The sequence below is a fragment of the Cucurbita pepo genome, chromosome 19 (assembly GCF_057944985.1).
Source record: "Cucurbita pepo subsp. pepo isolate OVF chromosome 19, ASM5794498v1, whole genome shotgun sequence".
NCBI classification, from domain to species: Eukaryota; Viridiplantae; Streptophyta; class Magnoliopsida; order Cucurbitales; family Cucurbitaceae; genus Cucurbita; species Cucurbita pepo.
The window spans coordinates 10,927,559-10,948,135 of record NC_141816.1 but is presented as its reverse complement, the minus strand read 5'-3'; the positions used below and the strand labels follow the sequence as shown (position 1 = coordinate 10,948,135).

The window sequence follows — 20,577 nt, the reverse complement described above, 5'->3', positions numbered from 1 at the left end:
CCCCCAATTTAATATTTCAGTTGACTTTCCTTATTTTTTAAAACCATAGTAAAAATCCGACTTTCCTCTTATATTTAACGATACAAAACTGTGAATACAAGATCGGTATCGTTTTCCATATACTAAGATATAACGAGGGAATACCAATAGAGGAGACGTAAGGACACGGGGTCTATGACAAAAATCACCCATCATTCTTCTTGCACTTTTTGATGAGTTTGACATAAAATAGGTATCATTTGATTCAAGAGGTAAAACGTTTTATAAACGTTGTTCTTTGTTAATATCAAGATGAATAAACGAGCTGCATGATTGTGAATAGTAAGACATGTTTTACGAGATAAAAAAAAAAATTAGATTTAAAAGTGCTTATAGTCGTGACATAGACAACCTTTGTTTGATATTGACATGTAAAAGGATTAACTTGAACACTTAATTCAGTGATTATGTTCATCAGCTAAAGAGCTATCCAGGCATGCTTCTACTGTAACCCAATAACTTCACAGTTTTGACTGTGACAAGAAAAGCCAAAAGTAGATTTAAAAGAAAAGTATTGCTTGTAATCTGAAGGACCCAGTAATCAAAATCCAATTTTGATTAAGGAATGAAACCCTATATTGCTTTATGACATGATATGGAAACCAGCCAAGATAGAGGGTAGGTAGGGTTTTTGGAGAAAGCTGCTTTTGATCTCCATCTCGATGCGTCAACATTGGTATACTTTACTCTTAACTCTATAAGGCTTCGAGACGGAGCTTAACCCAAGTTTCGATTAAAAATGACGATGATCTACGTTTCATACAACACACGATTCTAGGAATAATTTCATTCAAAATCGTTATAGAGGATACATTGTTAGGATGGCACAACGGGCACACTAGATTTAGATGAACACAAGGAACAGAAGAGAGAAAATGCAAGAAAAATATTGGTTAAAGGTCTTGACAGGTATCAGAGCTACAATTCACGAGGGAGGGACCATAATAGTGCTTCCCCAAAAGGCCTCATCTCAATAGAGATAGTATTCTAGTGCTTCCCCAGAAGGCCTCATCCCAATAGAGATAGTATTCTACGCGTGTAAAACTATGAGTGAGTGAGAGAGAGAGAGGTCTTGACAGGTATGAGAGCTACAATTCACGAGGGAGGGACCACAATAGTGCTTCCACAAAAGGCCTCATCTCAATAGAGATAGTATTCTAGTGCTTCGTATAAGGCCTCATCTCAATAGAGATAGTATTCTAGTGCTTCGTATAAGGCCTCATCTCAATAGAGATAGTATTCTAGTGCTTCGTATAAGGCCTCATCTCAATAGAGATAGTATTCTATGCATGTAAAACTATGAGAGAGAGAGAGAGTAGAGAGAGAGAGAGAGTAAAGAGAGAGTAGAGAGAGAGAGAGAGAGAGAGTAAAGAGAGAGAGAGAGAGAGAGAGAGTAAAGAGAGAGAGAGAGAGAGAGAGTAAAGAGAGAGAGAGAGAGAGAGAGAGAGAGAGAGAGAGAGAGAGAGAGAGAGAGAGAGAGAGAGAGAGAGAGTAAAGGCAACTTATTAATAAACAAGTCATCCCATTACAACCAAACAAGTCATCCCATTACAACCCATTTAGGTTTTGTTTTTCAAGAACACAAAAACACAATCCTCTCATCATCTCCTAAAATCATTCACCATATTTCATCCAAATCCTTTCAACCTATATCCATGGAGTCAGCAAACCTCCAAGAACTATTCAGTGGATACTCATCCTTGGTACCAGCTCCAAGACCAACTCTCCATACTCATGAATGCATCCCCAACACCATCTTGTAAGCTCCAACAATTCTTCATTCATTATTCATGCATTCATTTCTCTCCTTTTTTTCATACACATGATCATGCAGGGATGGAAATTCCTACAACAACAACAACAACCCTTATTTAATGGATCAAACCTTACAATGTTCAAGAGAGCATGAAAATCTATGGTTCAATTTCTCATCAAATTACCAACAGCAACAAGAACAAGAACAACCCAACGAACAGCACCTTTCAAATCTCTATTCTTGTGTTCAATCTCCTACAAGCTACGGAGGTTTCCAAGGGCTATCAACTGGATCTAATACCAATTATTACAGCACTACTACTACTACTACTACTTCAACGTTGGATTTGTTGTCTTGTTCATCATTACAAGCTGCTGATCCGCATCTGGGGTTGATCTCAAGTGGGTTTAACAAAAAGAGAGCCTTATTTGGGTATGTGCAAGATTCAATAAATAATAACAGCTCCAACAGAGTAAAGAGACCACTTAACAGCTCGTCATTGGCTAAAAAGCCCAATGCTCATGAATCAAAGAGATCCTGCCCACCATTGAAGGTATTGGTTCCAACCCAATTCAAGAACTGACCCAACTCTTTGTGTGGGTGATTTAATTTTGAAATATGAACTGCAGGTGAGAAAAGAGAAACTGGGCGACAGGATTTCAGCACTTCAAAGGCTGGTTGCACCTTTTGGTAAGGTATATGCATATATATATATATATATATATATATATATATATATATATAAACAGTTCCTTTATCAGATTCAGAACCCACTTAGGTCTGTTTGATGTGCTTAAAAAACTAACCCCACTTGCCCATACTTGGTTCTTGGTTCTTGGTTTGAGTTTCTTACCATAAATTTAACAATCTTTTTCAGACTGATACTTCCTCTGTTCTAACCGAAGCAATTGGCTACATTCAGTTTCTTCATGACCAAGTTGAGGTGAGTTTATTCTCTATTGATTCATATGATGATCAATAATATTTACATTTTCTGATGTAATTTTAATATGGGCTTTCATTGTAGACTTTAAGCATGCCATATTTGGGGTCGTCTCAGAGCAAACCCTACCAGAAACTGCAGCCTGTAAGTTGATATACGCATATGATATATGTTTATGTGTTTATATATTTACGTGTTGTTGGAAGAGAAGAAGTCTCACGTTGGCTAATTAAGGGGATGATTATGGGTTTATAAGTAAGGAATGCATCTTTCTTGGTATGAGTTTTTTTCACTAGAGCTTATGCTTAAAGTATATAATATCGTTTAGGAGAAGAATGAAACATTCTTTACTAGGACGTAGAAACCTCTCTCTAGTAAACGCGTTTTAAAAACCTTGAAGGAAAGCTCGAGAGAAAAAAATCTAAAGAGGACAATATCTGCTAATAGTAGGCTTAAACTAGTATCAGAGCCAGACACGAGAGAATGTGCCAACGAGGAGGTTGAGCCTCGAAGAGGGGTGGATTGGGGGTCTGGGCCAACATCGATTGGAAAAGGGAACGCGTGCCAGCAAGAACACTGAACATTAAATGGGTGAATTGTGAGATCTTACGTGGGGTGGATAGTGGCGTGTTCTAACATTACCCATCAACTTTTATGGTTGGGATTAGAAGTTTAATAATAAAAAATTATTTGACCTGTTTGTTACTGACGTGGCACCTACATTTATATATTTTTTTGATTTGACCTAATTTTTCAGATAATTTGGTTCAGAATTATCTGAAAAGTAATATTCTTTTCATTTGGTGGTTTCTGGGTAAAGCACGTTACATGATATTATTGCTGTTAGGGAAAAACAATACAATATATATTTATACGTACAGATACAAACATAGAAGAATAGTAAATAGGATCTATGGAAAGAAGCACTAAGCCATAGATTTATCAAAAAATTGCAGGGTTCAACACAGGAAGATGGAGCAAAACCAAGGCCAGATCTTAGGAGCCGAGGGCTATGCCTTATGCCTCTTTCTTGGGCCTCATTCATTCATGGCTATGATTAAGAGAAAGCAGCCTGCACTGCAACAGATTCGCAAAATATTTCATCAAGAATAGAGAGCTCAGCCAAAAAAACAAAGCTAATTCAGATCACAAACAGACGTATTCTTAATGGTTTCTTCTTGGTTGTGCTTCTTGTATAGCTGTTCCAGTTCAGTTCAAAAAGAAGAATGTCAATAATGTTGTTTGGTGGAGTGAGATCCACAAATAAGCTTTTGGTTGTATTTTCCAATTTTCAAATCATTTTGATTTGTACAACGTACGTGTTTCAATTTCATTTCTTGCAGAAACTTTATTAATTTACATCACCCATCACATTTATAAGGATAATGGGATTTCTTCTTGTTACCTAGGACTTAATTTTACATTATAAGTAAATAATGTGTACATAAATTAAAATGACTTCACCAGATCTCTGATTCTAACACACAGTGCAGAGATAGATGTTCAAGGCGAGCGCCCCACGCCTCGTGGCTGATCATTTTCATCCCATCACCAGGGGAACGATAACTGCAATACATACAGTCAATTCCAGCCAAATTCAAGCAAGTCAGTTCACTAAGATTCTAGTGCTCATGCATAAAAACAATACGATCTTGGCTTATGATATGGTTGGTCAAAGTAGATTATTACCAGTTTCTTCTTTTTCTTCCTCTTCTCAATATAAGCAAAAATCTCTTCTTGTCTAGCTAGTGTTTCCTCCAGAACCTACATGCAAAAACGACTGATCAGAACTCTACTCAAACAGCTTATAAAAGACCACTGATCACTGAGCAATAGAGGTACCTTTTTGGTTACGAGAAGATCCTGTTCGAGGGCTTCAACACGGCTTGTTACAGCATTGAGTAGTTCCTCTTTCTCGCGAGGCAGGTCAGCAGGTTTAGAGCACAAGTTATTGACTCTCTCTTCCAATTTAGCCATGCGTTTTAGGGTTGACATGTAATCAGGCAAGGGTTCAAATAAAGGTGGCTGACCCTTGAGCCTGTTAGAGTCGTCGACATAGTAAAATGGTTCGGAGTATATGGAGGCATTGGTCAGCTTGTTAGGCATGGTGCGAGCCAACCTCACCGTAGCAGAAATTCCCACGATGAAGGCCAAAACACTAGCCAAAATCTTTGATTTAAGACCCCCAGGGACCTCGCCTGAACCAGCCATATCAAAATCCATTGCTGCCAGCGCGCACACACACATACCAAAAAAAAACGACCAAATTAACTTAGTAGAAATAGAGATACGAACTAACAAAATATTGCCAATATTTCCATCCCTTTTGGGAGAAAAAGAAGTTTTTATCGTTCTACAGTATAAAGATGAAATTGCATAACTAAAAAGAATTAAATTAAAAAAAGCTATCAGAAAAAGATAATATACCGTTGGATGAGGCTGGCATGCTCTTTTTTGACACATTTTTCCATGCAAAATCCACAGTTTTATCAACCACGGGGACACAATCCTCATTGTATGCCACACGAATATTCTTGGTAATTGAAACCTATCATGTTTTTTCTTGTATCAGATAGACTTCAGAAATATAATTAGCGATATTTCATTAGAGGTAAGAAATTGATCAACACTTCCCGAAATATAGAAAACAGTTTGCATATATGTATACACAGACCAACAGTTCTGCAAATTTATGCTAGCTAAGAATCCCAAAACAAGCCATCTCTAGAGAACAAATTCTACTAGCAAAGGCACAGGCTGAAACTTGAAATTACTACTCCAGTTTAAAATCTTCTGTGACATGCAAGAATCAACTCAACGCATAGGAACAGATGCTAAAACGAGGTTTTATAGAGTTAATGTGAGATTTCACGTCGGTTGGAGAGTGGAACGAAATATTCCTTATAAAGTGTAGAAACATGTCCCTAGTAGACGCGTTCTAAAACCGTGAGGCTGACGGTGATACATAATGAGTCGAAGCGGACAATATTCGCTAGCGGTGAGCTTGGGCTGTTACAAATGGTATCAGAGCCAGACACCAGACGGTGTGCTAGCAAGGACGTTGGGTCCTCAAGAGGGGGTGGATTGTGAGATCCCACGTCGGTTGGAGAGGGGAACGAAGCATTCGTTATTAGGGTGTAGAAACCTCTCCCTAGTAGCACGTTCTAAAACCATGAAGCTGACTGCGATATGTAACGGATCGAAGTGGACAATATTTACTAGTGGTGGGCTTAGGCTATTACAGTTAATGGTTGCTTGTAATTCTAAAAGACATTGGTTTCTTACTGCTTAGACTGAGAACCATTAATATTGAACTCATCGATGTGAAGCAAATTAAATTTCAGCTAACAAATCTTGAATTCTTGCTCACTTACCTCATGGAGAGGAGACAGGAGTGGACGCTGAACGTGATTAAAAGGATGTTTGTAGGAGATGGAGCAAACATCCTTAAAATCAGGAAGTGCTTCCTGTTGCACCAGTCGATTAAGCATAACAAATGCAAAAAAATTTATCAATCGGAAAGAACCAAAATGCTAGCTCATAATATTAAAAGAGATCATATAAATAGAATAAAAAATGGAAACTCAAACAAGAAACCAGAAGGATGCAGGCTAAGCTCAAGAAAGAAAAAAAAAAACCTCGTTGTCCCTAGATATCACTGAACATTTATGGGTTCCATTGCTGACCATCTGCGAGTTCATCAATTATTTAAAACAGCCAAGTAATTGTAAAAGTCAGGTGAAGTTGTAACCAAAGATGGAAAGTATCACAATTGGAGATAAAAATTGGGACCTTCAATATATTTGGGTCCTTCCATGGACCTTTATCAGAACGCATGCACCCTCCTTGATCAGCACAGGTACAGGTGCCTCCAAGAAACTCTGGCAATTCACTGGTGCAACATGACACCACAAAAGGAGCGCAAAACTTTGCATGAACATTTCCAAATTTATATGATACGTGAAGTTTATACGATAAGTGAAAGTTTACTGTCTCTTCAGTAACATACCTGGAATCAATAATTTCCAGCAACTTGCTTTGGTATTTATTTCCAAGAACCTGGCAAGTTTACTAATTAATTACATCTGCTACAATTTACTATGGCAAAGATGAGATCAGAGAAGCATATTTACATGGATCTTTGCAGTGGTTTTAGGATCTAGAAAAGATTTTACAGTGTTCCACAGCATTCTAAATCCGGAACCAGCATTAATGATGAACATACGATTTAAGGTCTGCATTCACATTTGATCACTTCTTGGGTTCAGTATAGGACGTAGTTTAGAGTAAAATGAACATTCCATAGAACTGAAAACCAAATATTCCACAGTACCTCCGGATAGTTCTCGCCATCAATTTTCTGAAGGCGGGAGATGAGTTCCCGAGCAGTCTTATTGAAGCTTTTAAGTCCCTGTCAAATCAGTTCTAGTTTGAAAGCTGCACCGTGAAATTGGAAAAGGGAAAGGACAAAAAAAAATTGAACACAAGGGACTCAAACTTTTTTAGATCAGCTAGTTCTCCAAGTCAGTGCACATCAATATCATATACCGCGACGATAAATCTCTATGATTCTTGCATAAAACATTTGTCTGCAACTAATTATTCCCCAGTAATAAATATTACTATTGAACACTTACCACTCCCTGAACGTCCAAGATTGTTGTACTTTGATCAATGTGCCTCTTGGAAGCTATTGAACAGGCAGGAAACTTTACCGCGAATGTCCTCTCAAACTCTCGTACATGGTATTTCAGATAGCGTTCAATATCAGTGACTTGCATCAACTTGGTGGGATCCACCATGCCCAATTTCTCAATATATACTGGCCTTCCTTCCTTATCTACACCATGATTCCCTTGAGGATAATAATCTAAGACTTGATCAAGCTCCTCGAATACAAAATCCTTAAGAGTGGGGGAAAAAGAAGAAATGTCAGTTAGTTCAATTGGGGAGTTCAAAATTTGGGACTTGGTTTACAGGGGAAAGATGCAGAGACTTTGTAGAACCTAAGCAAATATTTCTACATCCAATACCTCCATTATGGTGTCAGCACCAAATTCTTTACGCCATTGGAGCATGTCAGTCCACATTTGCTTTGTTTTCTCAATATCAAACTTCCTGGCCTTCAAGAATCTATGTCCAATGAAATGTTGTAAGACTATAACATAAAAACTGAAGAAATTTCTTTAAAAAGATCATATACTTGTTCAATAGTGGTGCTTGCCCTATACTGTGGAAGATTAATCTTGAAAATTGGGACAGATCCCAATCAAGAGAGTATGTAGTTGTAAGAGAGTGAAGAAAGGAGAGTTAAGGGCTGCCCTCTGTTACAAGAAGTATATTAGGATCATAGATTATGGGCTCTAATACCATGTTAGGAACCACAGCTCTCCACAATGGTATGATATTGTCCACTTTGAGCATAAACTCTCGTGGCTTTATTTTGGGCTTCCCAGTGGAGATATATTCCTTACTTATAAATTCATGATCAACCTCTAAATTAGCCAATATAGACTCCCTCCCAACAATCCTCAACATGGACCGGTGATAAAACATGGAGTTATAGAAGGATAAGAGAAAAGAAAACCTGAGAATCATGTGATAGTCATCATGCTTGCAAGGTAGTAACTCCTCCAAAATCAATGCTTGGCGAAAGGAATCGACAGCCCGTAGCTCCTCTGTGTCATGCACATCTTCAATTCTCATAGATGTGACTCTACTACTTCTCCTACCCCTTCGTGTCATAGAATGCCTGAACTTGGAGGAGGCAAGGGCTGCCTTCAGCTTGAAGGACCCAATGGATGTATTCCTCTCATCCTCAGAGCTCTCAAGATCAGACCCTTCAACAAGTACAAATTTAATGTCAAACTTTAGGTAAATAAAGGAACGGTTGATTATATTTCTTATCCATGTTTTGAATTTGTGTTCAGCTCCAACAATCTCTTGCCGCAAACATCTTACACTATTTAGTCTATGTGACTGTCATTCAATTTAACCATTTTCATTCGATTACTTGAACACATTTGAACATTCTTGCAAAACCGAAAGATCCATAAACGAAACAAGGGAAGGATTCGTAATCGAAGAAACAATAATGAAAAACAAACGAGGAGAGAATATCAGAAAAAGGGAAAGATCCAACAATGGAAGAACGAATGCAACAGAATGGATTACAAACATACCTGGTTTGGAAAATATCGGTCCGGACATGATAGCGTGTTTTTGGGTTTGTTAATTGAAACAGGTTACGCATTAAAGAGATGAATCAAGCACTCATATTGCGATTCTTCTCCTAATGCCCGGCCTGGAAAAAGACGATCATTAAAAGAAAATCCCCAATAAATACAAATATCTTCAAAACCCCCAAAAAATAAGTCAATAAAAAGAAAACCCCACTCAAAATTTCCCAATCTTCAACCTAATCGGCCAAAATTCTAAACGCAAATGCCAGACAATAACCACAATAAACTAAAATGCATATCAAAACACATTCACGTAATAGGCAAACGAGCTCCCTAAGGTGGGCAAACCTACAAAGATCGAACGCAAGCAAGAGAAAAAGAAATCGGAGAAAAAGAAAAGAACAGAGAAATTACAAGAAGGTGAAACGTGAGGGGCAGGAAATCGAAGTAGGCAGCGAGGGGCGATTATATTGAGGGGAAAAAAACGAGAGAGGTTGTAAGAAAAAGGTGGAGAGACAAGAAGGTTACACGATTACAGAGCATAAGAAAAGGAGGATTAGAAGAGAGAGAGAGAAAGATGGTTAAGTTGTTGATTGAAAAGATTCGGTGTTTGGTGGTCGATCCATTCAGCTACGGATGGATATCCATCGAAATGTTATCGCCTCCAATTCTCAGACATTTCTGATTCCGGCGAAGCGAAACCCGCGAAACCCCACGCCTCAACTATACTTCATTACCGTCTATACCCAACTACCCTAACGTCTCCCTTCTTGTTTCCCGCTAAATGAATCTCCTGCGCGCACCTCTATTTTTATTCCTTACGCTCGCTTTCTCTTTCCGCCACGTGGCTTCTTGATGCAATTTAAATAGTTTAAGATAGGTGTTTGAAATTTTAATTTTGTTTATAGATATAAATACTTTAAAAGATACATTCTTTGAAATTAAATTTTATTATATAACTTTTGTAATTAAATTCCATTGAATGGTTAGTTAAATATTTATTTATTGCTGACGTTCTCATATATATATATATATATATATATATATATATTTGTCATAATGTTTTTAATTTTTTAGTTTAATTAAGTCTCTAAAAATAAAAAATAAAAGTTATAAATGAAATTGTTTTTTAGTCTATTTTATTCCGTATTTTTCCACATTTCATCTTACATTTATAATCATATCGGACAACCAAGTTATAATTATATGACATTTGTCATTGAATTGCTTGCTTCGATTCTCGTGTGGACCCTTAATTGAGGGTCGAATCTACTGATTGATCGATTGCCTTTTTTTTATTTTGAAGGATCCAACCAACTTGAGTCGGTTTCATTCTTGGTCAGCTTTCATCGGTTCTTACTTGGGCTTACAAAAATAAGGCCGACACGAGCAAACATTCATCATGTGTGAAAAATGAATTTTAAGAGAGAGAAAAAAAAACTACATTATAAAAAACATTGCTCAATTAGTAGAATTAAAATTAAACTAATTAAACAAATATCATACTATATGGTCCTGTCGTACAATATACCAATCTATATAAAAATTAAATAAAAATAAACTCTCGGAATTATTCTTAAATTATTATTATTTTTCTCCGATGTTCTAACTTCCTTCAAAATTCTCTGTTAAATTATTATTATCTTCGACGACGACCACCGACGGCCTCCATTTCCAATTCCAAGTCTTCTTCCGTACCTTCTAAGTCCGCCGCCGCCTTTTCTTCTCTTCACTGTTCTTCCACTATCTCATTACCTTCTTCCTCCGCCGCCTTATTTCGATCATTCTGTTCCTCTCTCTTTCGCTTCACAAACTTGGCTAAACCTTCCATCACGATGTCGATGTCGTCGCCCTTCATCAGCTCTTCCGCAACCTCCGCCGGAGTCACATTGGCGTGCTCGACCAGCGCTTCGATTTCTTCGTACAGCGGGTGATGAATAGCTCCGCCGCCGAGGTAATTGGTGGCTAAAGCCTCGAACGCCTTTGAGGTGCAGTAGCTCAAGTGTATATGGACGTCCATTCGACCAGGTCGCAACAGCGCTGGATCTAATCGGTCCTTGTGATTCGTCGTGAGGACGATGATCCTCTCATCGCCGCAGCTCGACCACAATCCATCCATGAAATTAAGCATACCAGACAGTGTCAACTGCAATTCATCACACAAATTTCAATTTCGATTATTCAGACTAATTCGGAAGGGGAAAAATGGGGGAAACCCTACCTTGCTTCTGTAATCGTCGTTATTTTCGCTTTCATCGTCGCTATTGGCCCGATTCTGCAAATTAACGCTGCAATCGATATCCTCAATCACCAAAATCGAGCGATTTGAAGTGGAGAGTAACGATCTTCTCAGGTCGCTATTGCTGCAGATATCTGTGAGATCTAAATCGTAGATATCAAACTTGAGGTAATTAGCCATGGCGGCGACTAAGCTCGATTTCCCCGTACCAGGTGGACCGTACAACAAGTAGCCTCTCTTCCAAGCCTTTCCAACCTTGCGATAAAATTCCTTCCGCTTCAAGAAACGATCCAAATCATCGATTATCATCTTCTTCAAATCAGGATCCATCGCCAGAGTATCGAACGTCGCCGGATGCTCCAGACCGATGGATCCCCAATTCCCTCGACATCTCTCATCACCAAAATCGTCACTGTACGATAAATTTTGACTACAGAGTTTGGAAACATTCTCCATTTCTGTAATCTCCTTGGCTCTCTGTAAGATGTAAGGCAAATAGAAATCCACTACTTTATCCATGAATTTCTTATCGAAAACAAGCTCGTAATGGCGTTTCTCCTTGACAGACTCATTACCTTCCTTCTTTTTCTCGGCGACGAAGCGCCATTTGAGATGAATGTCTTCGAATTGATCTACAATTTCTTGATCCTTTTCCATGGAGAGGGAAACTCTCTGCTGCCTGGGAGTTTTGGAGACCTTGAGACGGTCCATTGAGGGGCTGATTTTGGTACGGAGGTAGATCTCGGCAGCTTCGAATACCTGGTTTTTGTTGTAGTTCGTCTTTTTCTCGATGACAAGGGTGGTCTGAGGGGAGGATTTCGGGGGGAAAAAGTAGGTGAAAATGGAGGAGATGAAGGAGATGAGTTGGGGAGGAAGAAGGTCGTTGGTTATGGAACGGATCATCATCATGGAAGTGGCGAAGGAGGCATACGCCGCGAACAGGGAAGAAGCGGACGGAGGCATTTCCTTGAAATTCAACATCGTTAAGGCTAATTAAGCGCCGGAGTTCAGTAGGGTGAAGAAGGGATGCCGATCAACGCCAGACTTTATAGCTCTGCCTTCCACTCTCCAACCTTGTGCACCAAGGTTGAGGATGTTGCAAGGAACCTTCTTATTGTAATATTATGCTTTTTTGAAGTTTTTTTTTTTTCATACTTTAAATTAATAATATGTTTTTACTTATTATAATTTTTTTTTAATACTAAAAAAATAAACGACCTTTTAAACTCGATCCACTCCACCTAAATATAATTTGAATTGAGTTATGAATTTAGTCCTATTTAAATAAATGAAAACTTTATAGATTGTAAAGTACACAGACCTAAATTTATTCTCAATTTTTTAAAAAAATAAATTTTTATTTTGGAGACCATTATATATATATTTATTTTTATTTAACTTCATAATTTATTTTTTTATTTATTTTCGAACAACTCCATTAAATAATTTGAACTAGGTAATTTTTTTTGTAATATATATTCTAAGTTGGATATCTTAATTAAATGTTTGAAAATAAATTAATAAATATTTTATGAACTTTTGTTTTTATTAAAAATAAAAATTTAAATAATCATTTTATTTAGTTTATTATTTAATAAAAGTTATTTTGAGTTTAAAAAATGTTTCAATTCAATCAAACTCAACCCACAATAGTCGTATAACGTAAAACATCATATTCTTTAAATGAAGAACGATGTCACTTATCATTTAAACATGCTCATCTTAATTATTAATCCTCAAATCAATATCCAACTCCTTAAGATACGGATGTATCAATGTATCAACATATTAATAAATATTTTCATCTTTGAATGTTAGTACTTTAAATAACTAGCTCGTTTTTTTTTAAATTAAAAATGTATGTGTATTTTAATTTAAAAATATGTGGAAATGAGAATTTAGATTACTGTTCATATTAAATACTTTATTTATTGGTTCACCCTGTCATAAAAATGAGCTTATTAATTTTTTAAATTGAAAATTGAAATTTTTTTTGTTTATAAATAATAAAAATAATTAAACTAGAGAAATTTTTTTTCCCAAACATCTAAAATTCCACTTTAAACACTCATTATTCAATATAATCGCTCCATTCAGACTAATTCAAAAATAAGAGGCCGATACAGACCTTCTTCCTCCTTTCTCTCTCCTCTTTTCCTCCCATGAGATTGTGAAAATTCCCTATTTATAATTATAAATGTGTTTAATATTCATTTTTATATTAAAAAATCATTTTTAAAGACGAGGTAAGATATGGAAAGGACGATGAGGATGCCTCCTACTCACTCATAGACGATTAGGGGTTGAATTTATAGACTATTGATTGGTTTCTTTTATATTGAAGGACCCAACCAACTCGATTTGATTCCATTCCTAGTCGACTTTCATAGATTATTTCCTCGTCCTTCCGTGGGCTTACAAAAATCAGGCCCTCTCGAGCTTTTAAGAGAGAAAAAAAAAACTAAATTATAAAAAATATTCCTCAATTTTCTATTTTATTTCAAAAATATTTATCAGAGTTATCTTTCAAAAATAAGTTTATTTAATTATTTTAAATATTATCATGTTAAATTTAAAATAAAGTTAAACTAATTAAACAAAATCATACCATAGTCACTGTCGTATAATATACCAATCTATATGAAAATTAAATAAAAATAAAAACTCTCTAATTTTTGTCCGTCCCTCAAAATTCTCTGTTACTTTCTTCGCCATGATTTTTGGTACACTCCCATCTTCTTCGACGACGGCCACCGACGACCTCCATTTCCAATTCCAAGTCCTCTTCCGTACCTTCTAACTCCGCCGCCGTCTTTTCTTCTCTTCACTCTTCTTCCACTATCTCATTGCCTTCTTTCTCCGGCGCCTTATTTCCACCATTCTGTTCCTCTCTCTTTAGCTTCACAAACTTGGCTAAACCTTCCATCACGATGTCAATGTCGTCGCCCTTCATCAGCTCTTCCGCAACCTCCGCCGGAGTCACGTTGGCGTACTCGATCAGCGCTTTGATTTCTTCGTACAGCGGGTGATGAATAGCTCCGCCGCCGAGGTAATTGGTGGCTAAAGCCTCGAACGCCTTTAAAGTGCAGTAGCTTAAGTTTATATGGACGTCCATTCGACCAGGTCGCAACAGCGCTGGATCTAAGCGGTCCTTGTGATTCGTCGTGAGGACGATGATCCTCTCATCGCCGCAGCTCGACCACAATCCATCCATGAAATTAAGCATACCAGACAGTGTGAACTGCAATTCATCACACAAATTTCAATTTCGATTATTCAGACTAATTCGGAAGGGGAAAAATGGGGGAAACCCTACCTTGTTTCTGGAATAGTCGTGAATTTCGCTCTCGTCGTCGGTATTGGCCCGTGTTAAACCTAAAATAGATCATAACTGTATATACTAAAATAGTCTAAGATTTACTAGTTTATGATTTGAAGGGTTTGTTACCAAATCTATGATTTTATGGTTTGTTACCAAATCATAGATTTGGAATGTAATCTTCATTATACGCATCTATAAATACATGAGGTCGTGACCCATATAGGTCATCGTGCCATTCAATCTAACATGGTATCAGAGCCAAGGTTTATTTTTTAAACTCCTCGCCATGTCTTCTTCCTCCTCTCCATCCACCATCTCCAACACCGTCTCAACTACCATGGCGACTTTTGGCCTTAAACAATATCCAATCCCTCTACACCATGTTGTCACAATTCGTCTAACCAAAAACAACTTCATCATATGGCGTGCCCAGCTCCTCCCCTACCTACGGAGTACGAAGCTTATGGGCTACCTCGATGGCACCAATGTTGCACCTGCCAAGCTGATCCCTTCCTCAACTGCTGCTGGTGCTGAGCTGGTCTCTAATCCGGCCTATAATCAGTGGTATGATCAGGATCAACAAGTCCTTAGCGGCCTTCTCTCCTCCATGTCTGAGGAGATTCTTCATGATGTGGTTGCCGCTACTACGTCCAAGGAGGCGTGGGATACCCTGCAGCGGATGTTTTCATCGTCAACTCGTGCTCGCACTACTCAGATTCGTGTTGAGCTTGCCACGTCCAAGAAACGAGATCAATCTGCTGCAAATTATTTTTGCAAGATCAAAGGGCTAGCCACCGAGCTGGCCGCCGCCGGCTCTGCCTTGCAGGATGATGATGTGATCGCGTATCTTCTCGCTGGTCTTGGCCCTGACTATGATCCCTTCGTCACCTCAATGACTACCAAGAGTGAAGCCCTCACCCTTGATGATGTGTTTGCACATCTAATGACGTATGAAGCTCGCCAACTACAACACCAGGCTGAACTTCAGTTAAATCTTGGATCTTCTGCCAATTATGCTAGTCGTGGTGGTCAGCAGAAGAATCGTGGGCGTAGGGATCGCGGTCGTGGTCGTTCTCAAGGTTATGCACCCTCTCGTCCTGCTGGTGATCGTCGTGGCCCTTCTGCTCGTCCTTCCTGCCAGATCTGCGGCAAAGTGGGGCATACTGCTATCCGCTGCTGGCATAGGATGGATGAGTCCTATCAAGATGAACCTTCTTCTGCTCCTCCTACGGCACTGGCGGCTACTTCCTCTTACAAGATTGACCCAAATTGGTACAGCGACACAGGCGCTACGGACCATATCACCAGTGACCTGGATCGTCTCGCTGTGCGTGAACGTTATCATGGAGGTGAACAAGTTCAAGTCGGCAATGGAGCAGGTTTGCGTGTTTTGCATACTGGTCATTCTCTAATTAATACTGCTACTCGTCCTCTTGCGTTGCGTAATATTTTGCATGTGCCTGAAATTTCCAAACATCTTCTTTCTGTTCATAAATTTTCTCGTGATAATGACGTATTTTTTGAATTCCATCCTTGGCATTTTTCTATAAAGGATCGACAGTCGAGGAAAAGTCTCCTAAATGGGAGGTGTGAATCTGGTCTTTATCCTATTAAGCCATCCGATGTCGATAATCTCAAGCACGCCTTGGTGAGCAGATCTACTACTCACGCCCAATGGCATGCTCGTCTTGGACATCCTTCATCTCAAGTAATAAAATCCATTTTGCGTCTAAATAATATTTCGTGTGCTAGTGAGTCATCTTTGTCAGTTTGTAATGCGTGTCAGTTAGCAAAGAGTCATCGATTACCATATACTAGTTTTTCCCATAGGTCTTCGTCACCTTTGGAACTTATTTTTTCGGATGTTTGGGGCCCTGCACCTCCATCTGTTGGGGGTTTTAAATATTATATTAGTTTCATTGATGATTTCAGTAAATTTTCGTGGATCTATTTGATGCATGATCGTACAGAAGCTCCTCGTATATTTTTGCAATTCCAAGCTCATGTTGAGCGCCTCCTAGATACTAAAATCAAGTGGGTTCAATCTGATTGGGGTGGGGAATATCAGAAAATTCATAACACATTTTTTCGTTCCCTTGGAATTGGTCATCGTGTTTCGTGCCCTCACACACATCAACAAAATGGGTCTGCTGAACGCAAGCATCGTCATATTGTTGAAACTGGCCTAGCCCTTCTAGCTCATGCTCATGTACCTATTAAATTTTGGGACGACGCGTTTCTTACAGCCACATATCTCATCAATCGTCTTCCTACTCGTGTCATCGATAAAAAATGCCCCTTAGAGCTTCTTTTTCATACCCCACCAAATTACTCCTTATTAAAAATTTTTGGGTGTGCCTGTTGGCCTCATCTTCGTCCTTATAACAAACAAAAGCTCTCTTTTCGATCAAAGGAATGTGTCTTTCTAGGCTACAGTTCTTCACATAAAGGGTATAAGTGTCTTGACACCGATTCTGGTCGTGTCTATATGTCTAGAGATGTCATATTTGATGAAAATGTTTTTCCATTCAAGAGAGCCTCACCTAATTCTTCCCCAATCATGCAGTCGACGCATAATGCCCCTGATTTGTGCACCTTGCATTTGGGTAATAGCAGTACTAATTTGGAGAATGATCACATGCATATGTCTGGGCCTACTAACTCTTTGGATGCAGAAAATTTGGTGTCTACATCAGCTTCGGAATTGCCGCAACAATCCTCCGCGTCGCTGCCATTCGAATCGGCGTTGGTTGTTCCGCCAATGATTGAGGCATCGGCTTCTCCGCCAGCAGATGATATTGCGCAATGCCCGGTCGAATCCTCGGCCGTTGGTCAACCAACTGCTGTAGCATCGGTTGCTCCCCTCGCAACGGCTGATACGGCCGTCCCCTCAAATGTGGATCCTGCACCTACTACTCATCCGTATGGTACTCGATTGAAGCACAATATCAAAAAACCCAAGGTGCGTACAGATGGAACAGTAACATATCTTGTAGCTCGGTCTTCTGCCTCTGAACCTACTTCACATATTACTGCTATGGAGCATCCCCTCTGGCGTCAGGCAATGAATGATGAATTTCAGGCACTTCAAAAAAATAAGACATGGCACTTAGTTCCTCCTCGTGCTGGTCTTAACGTTATTGATTGCAAATGGGTTTTCAAACTCAAACAAAAGCCAGATGGCTCTATTGATCGCTACAAAGCACGCCTGGTTGCTAAAGGTTTTAAACAGCAGTATGGCGTCGATTATGATGATACCTTTAGTCCAGTTGTTAAGCCCACTACCATTCGGCTCTTATTATCTCTTGCTATTTCTCGTGGTTGGGCTATTCGGCAGATTGATATTCAAAATGCTTTTCTTCATGGCCTTCTTAATGAAGATGTTTATATGAAGCAGCCCCCTGGATTTGTGGATTCTCAACACCCTGGTTATCTCTGCAAGCTGGATAAGTCGCTTTATGGCCTTAAACAAGCTCCGCGTGCCTGGTTTTCTCGCCTTAGCTCCAAACTATTACAGCTGGATTTTACACCTTCAAAGGCTGATGTCTCTCTTTTTATTTTTAACAAAACGGGCATTCAGATGTATATTCTCATCTACGTTGATGATATTATTATCATCAGCTCATCTTCTACGGCTACTGAGAAACTTCTTACACAGCTTCAGGATGATTTTGCCGTCAAGGATCTTGGTATTTTGAGTTATTTTCTTGGGATTGAGGTCCGCCATACTTCTAGTGGACTTATTCTGACACAACATAAATACATTCGAGATTTATTAGCCAGAACCAATATGCTCACCTCCAAAGGTGTGCCCACACCTATGCTTCCCAGTGAGAAGTTGTTATTGAATGGTGGTGAAAAGCTCTCACCTGAGGATACTACTCGCTATCGAAGTGTCGTTGGTGCTCTCCAATATTTGTCTCTGACACGTCCTGATATATCCTTCTGTGTCAACAGAGTGTGTCAGTTCATGTCCTCTCCGACTTCTATACATTGGGCGGCAGTCAAACGAATTCTCCGTTATCTACATGACACTATTGATATGGGTTTGTGTCTTACAAAGTCCAGCACTGATTTGTTGAGTGCCTTTTCAGATGCTGATTGGGCTGGGAATCCTGATGATCGTCGAAGCACTGGAGGCTATGTGATCTTCTTTGGTGGCAATCTTATCTCTTGGAGTTCGAGGAAACAATCGACAGTTTCTCGTTCTAGTACGGAAGCCGAATATAAGGCGGTTGCTGATGCCACTGCCGAATTAATTTGGATCCAAGTTCTCTTGCGTGAGCTCGGGATCTCGCAAGCGCGAGCGCCTAGCCTATGGTGTGACAACATTGGTGCCACCTACCTATCCGCCAATCCAATCTTTCATCGACGGACGAAGCATGTTGAGGTTGATTATCACTTCGTTCGTGAACGAGTATCGACTCGTCAGCTTGATGTTCGACTCATATCTTCCAAGGATCAGCTCGCCGATATCATGACAAAGCCACTGCCAGCTCCTTCTTTTAGCTATTTTAGGCGCAATCTGAACTTAGTAGTACATCGTCCAGATTGAGGGGGGGTGTTAAACCTAAAATAGATCATAACTGTATATACTAAAATAGTCTAAGATTTACTAGTTTATGATTTGAAGGGTTTGTTACCAAATCTATGATTTTATGGTTTGTTACCAAATCATAGATTTGGAATGTAATCTTCATTATACGCATCTATAAATACATGAGGTCGTGACCCATATAGGTCATCGTGCCATTCAATCTAACAGCCCGATTCTGCAAATTAACGCTGCAATCGATATCCTCAATCACCAAAATCGAGCGGTTTGTAGTGCCGAGTAACGTTCTTCTCAGGTTGCTATTGCTGCAGATATCTGTGAGATCTAAATCGTAGATATCAAACTTGAGGTAATTAGCCATGGCGGCGACTAAGCTCGATTTCCCTGTACCAGGTGGACCGTACAACAAGTAGCCTCTCTTCCAAACCTTTCCAACCTTGCGATAAAATTCCTTCCGCTTCAAGAAACGATCCAAATCATCGATTATCATCTTCTTCAAATCAGGATCCATCGCCAGAGTATCGAACGTCGCCGGATGCTCCAGACCGATGGATCCCCAATTCCCTCGACATCTATCTTCACCAGAATCGTCACTGTACGGTAAATTTTGGCTACAGAGTTTGGAAACATTCTCCATGGCTTTAATCTCCTTGGCTCTCCGTAAGATGTAAGGCAAATAGCAATCCACGACTTTATCCACGAATTTCTTATCGAAAACAAGCTCGTAATGGCTTTTCTCCTCGATATGCTGACGATCTTCCTTCTTTTTCTCGGCGACAAAGCGCCATTTGAGATGAATGTCTTGAAATTGATCTACAATTTCCTGATCCTTATCCATGGAGAGGGTAACTCTGTGCTGCCTGGGAGTTTTGGAGGCCTCGAGACGGTCCATTGAGGGGCTGATTTTGGTACGGAGGTAGATCTCGGCAGCATCGAAGACCTGGTTTTTGGCGTAGTTAGTCTTATTCTTGATGACAAGGGTGGTCTGAGGAGAGGATTTAAGGGTGAAAAAATAGTTGAAAATGGAGGAGATGAAGGAGATGAGTTTGGGAGGAAGAAGGTCGTTGGTTATGGGACGGATCATCATCATGGAAGTGGCGAAGGAGGCATACGCCGCGAACAGGGAAGATGCGGACGGAGGCATGTCCTTGAAACTGAACATGGCTAGGGCTAATTAAGCGTCGGAGTCCCGTAGGGTGGCCGAGGGATGCCGATGAACGCCACAATTTATAGCTTGTGCACCAAGACAGCAAGCCACTTATTACTGAAACATGCTCATGTTGGTTTATTATTTCTCAAATCAATTTCTAATTTTGTTGGTTTTAATGTCACTTATTACTAAAACATGCTCTTCTTTGTTATTAATCCTCAAATCAATGTCTAACTTTTATTGGACCTAAAATTTAAAGATTTTGTTTATCAAAGAAAATAATAAAAATAACTAAACTAGTAAAATCTAAAGAAAAAAAAAAAATTATATCTTAAACATATTAAGTAATTCTATTTGGGTAAATTATTGAAGAAAATTGGTACAATCAATC

General features: G+C 39.1%; 3 protein-coding genes, 1 non-coding gene and 1 pseudogene across 5 annotated transcripts; 2 read left to right on the top strand and 3 right to left on the bottom strand.

Annotated features, from left to right (window-relative positions):
* Positions 1–1,589: 1,589 nt before the first annotated feature.
* Positions 1,590–4,052, top strand: LOC111781414 (uncharacterized). Its single transcript, XM_023661979.2, has 6 exons — positions 1,590–1,798; positions 1,874–2,348; positions 2,425–2,490; positions 2,673–2,738; positions 2,823–2,882; positions 3,695–4,052. Exons 1-6 carry the CDS (start codon positions 1,695–1,697, stop codon positions 3,797–3,799), a joined length of 876 nt encoding a protein of 291 aa, XP_023517747.2. The 5' UTR covers positions 1,590–1,694; the 3' UTR covers positions 3,800–4,052.
* LOC111781411 (phosphatidylinositol/phosphatidylcholine transfer protein SFH12) lies at positions 4,038–9,652 on the bottom strand. The gene is made up of 15 exons (XM_023661976.2): positions 9,335–9,652; positions 8,921–9,042; positions 8,326–8,578; positions 7,772–7,871; positions 7,376–7,642; positions 7,072–7,149; positions 6,872–6,973; positions 6,748–6,797; positions 6,531–6,630; positions 6,377–6,427; positions 6,113–6,205; positions 5,166–5,286; positions 4,581–4,963; positions 4,428–4,502; positions 4,038–4,304 (listed from the first exon to the last, which is right to left on the bottom strand). Exons 2-15 carry the CDS (start codon positions 8,946–8,948, stop codon positions 4,287–4,289), a joined length of 1,719 nt encoding a protein of 572 aa, XP_023517744.2. The 5' UTR covers positions 8,949–9,042; positions 9,335–9,652; the 3' UTR covers positions 4,038–4,286.
* Positions 9,653–10,365: 713 nt separating this feature from the next.
* Positions 10,366–12,143, bottom strand: LOC111781413 (AAA-ATPase At2g18193). Its single transcript, XM_023661978.2, is given in 2 exon segments — positions 10,366–11,066; positions 11,142–12,143. Coding segments are annotated over 2 exon segments (1,506 nt in total). The 5' UTR covers positions 12,141–12,143; the 3' UTR covers positions 10,366–10,559.
* Positions 12,144–13,683: 1,540 nt separating this feature from the next.
* Positions 13,684–20,426, bottom strand: LOC147786724 (AAA-ATPase At2g18193 pseudogene; annotated as a pseudogene). The gene is made up of 3 exons (XR_015414547.1): positions 19,232–20,426; positions 14,476–14,534; positions 13,684–14,400 (listed from the first exon to the last, which is right to left on the bottom strand). The product of XR_015414547.1 is annotated as an AAA-ATPase At2g18193 pseudogene (transcript).
* Positions 15,299–15,438, top strand: LOC147786725 (small nucleolar RNA Z247). Its single transcript, XR_015414597.1, has one exon. It is a non-coding gene; the product is annotated as a small nucleolar RNA Z247 (small nucleolar RNA).
* Positions 20,427–20,577: the final 151 nt, after the last annotated feature.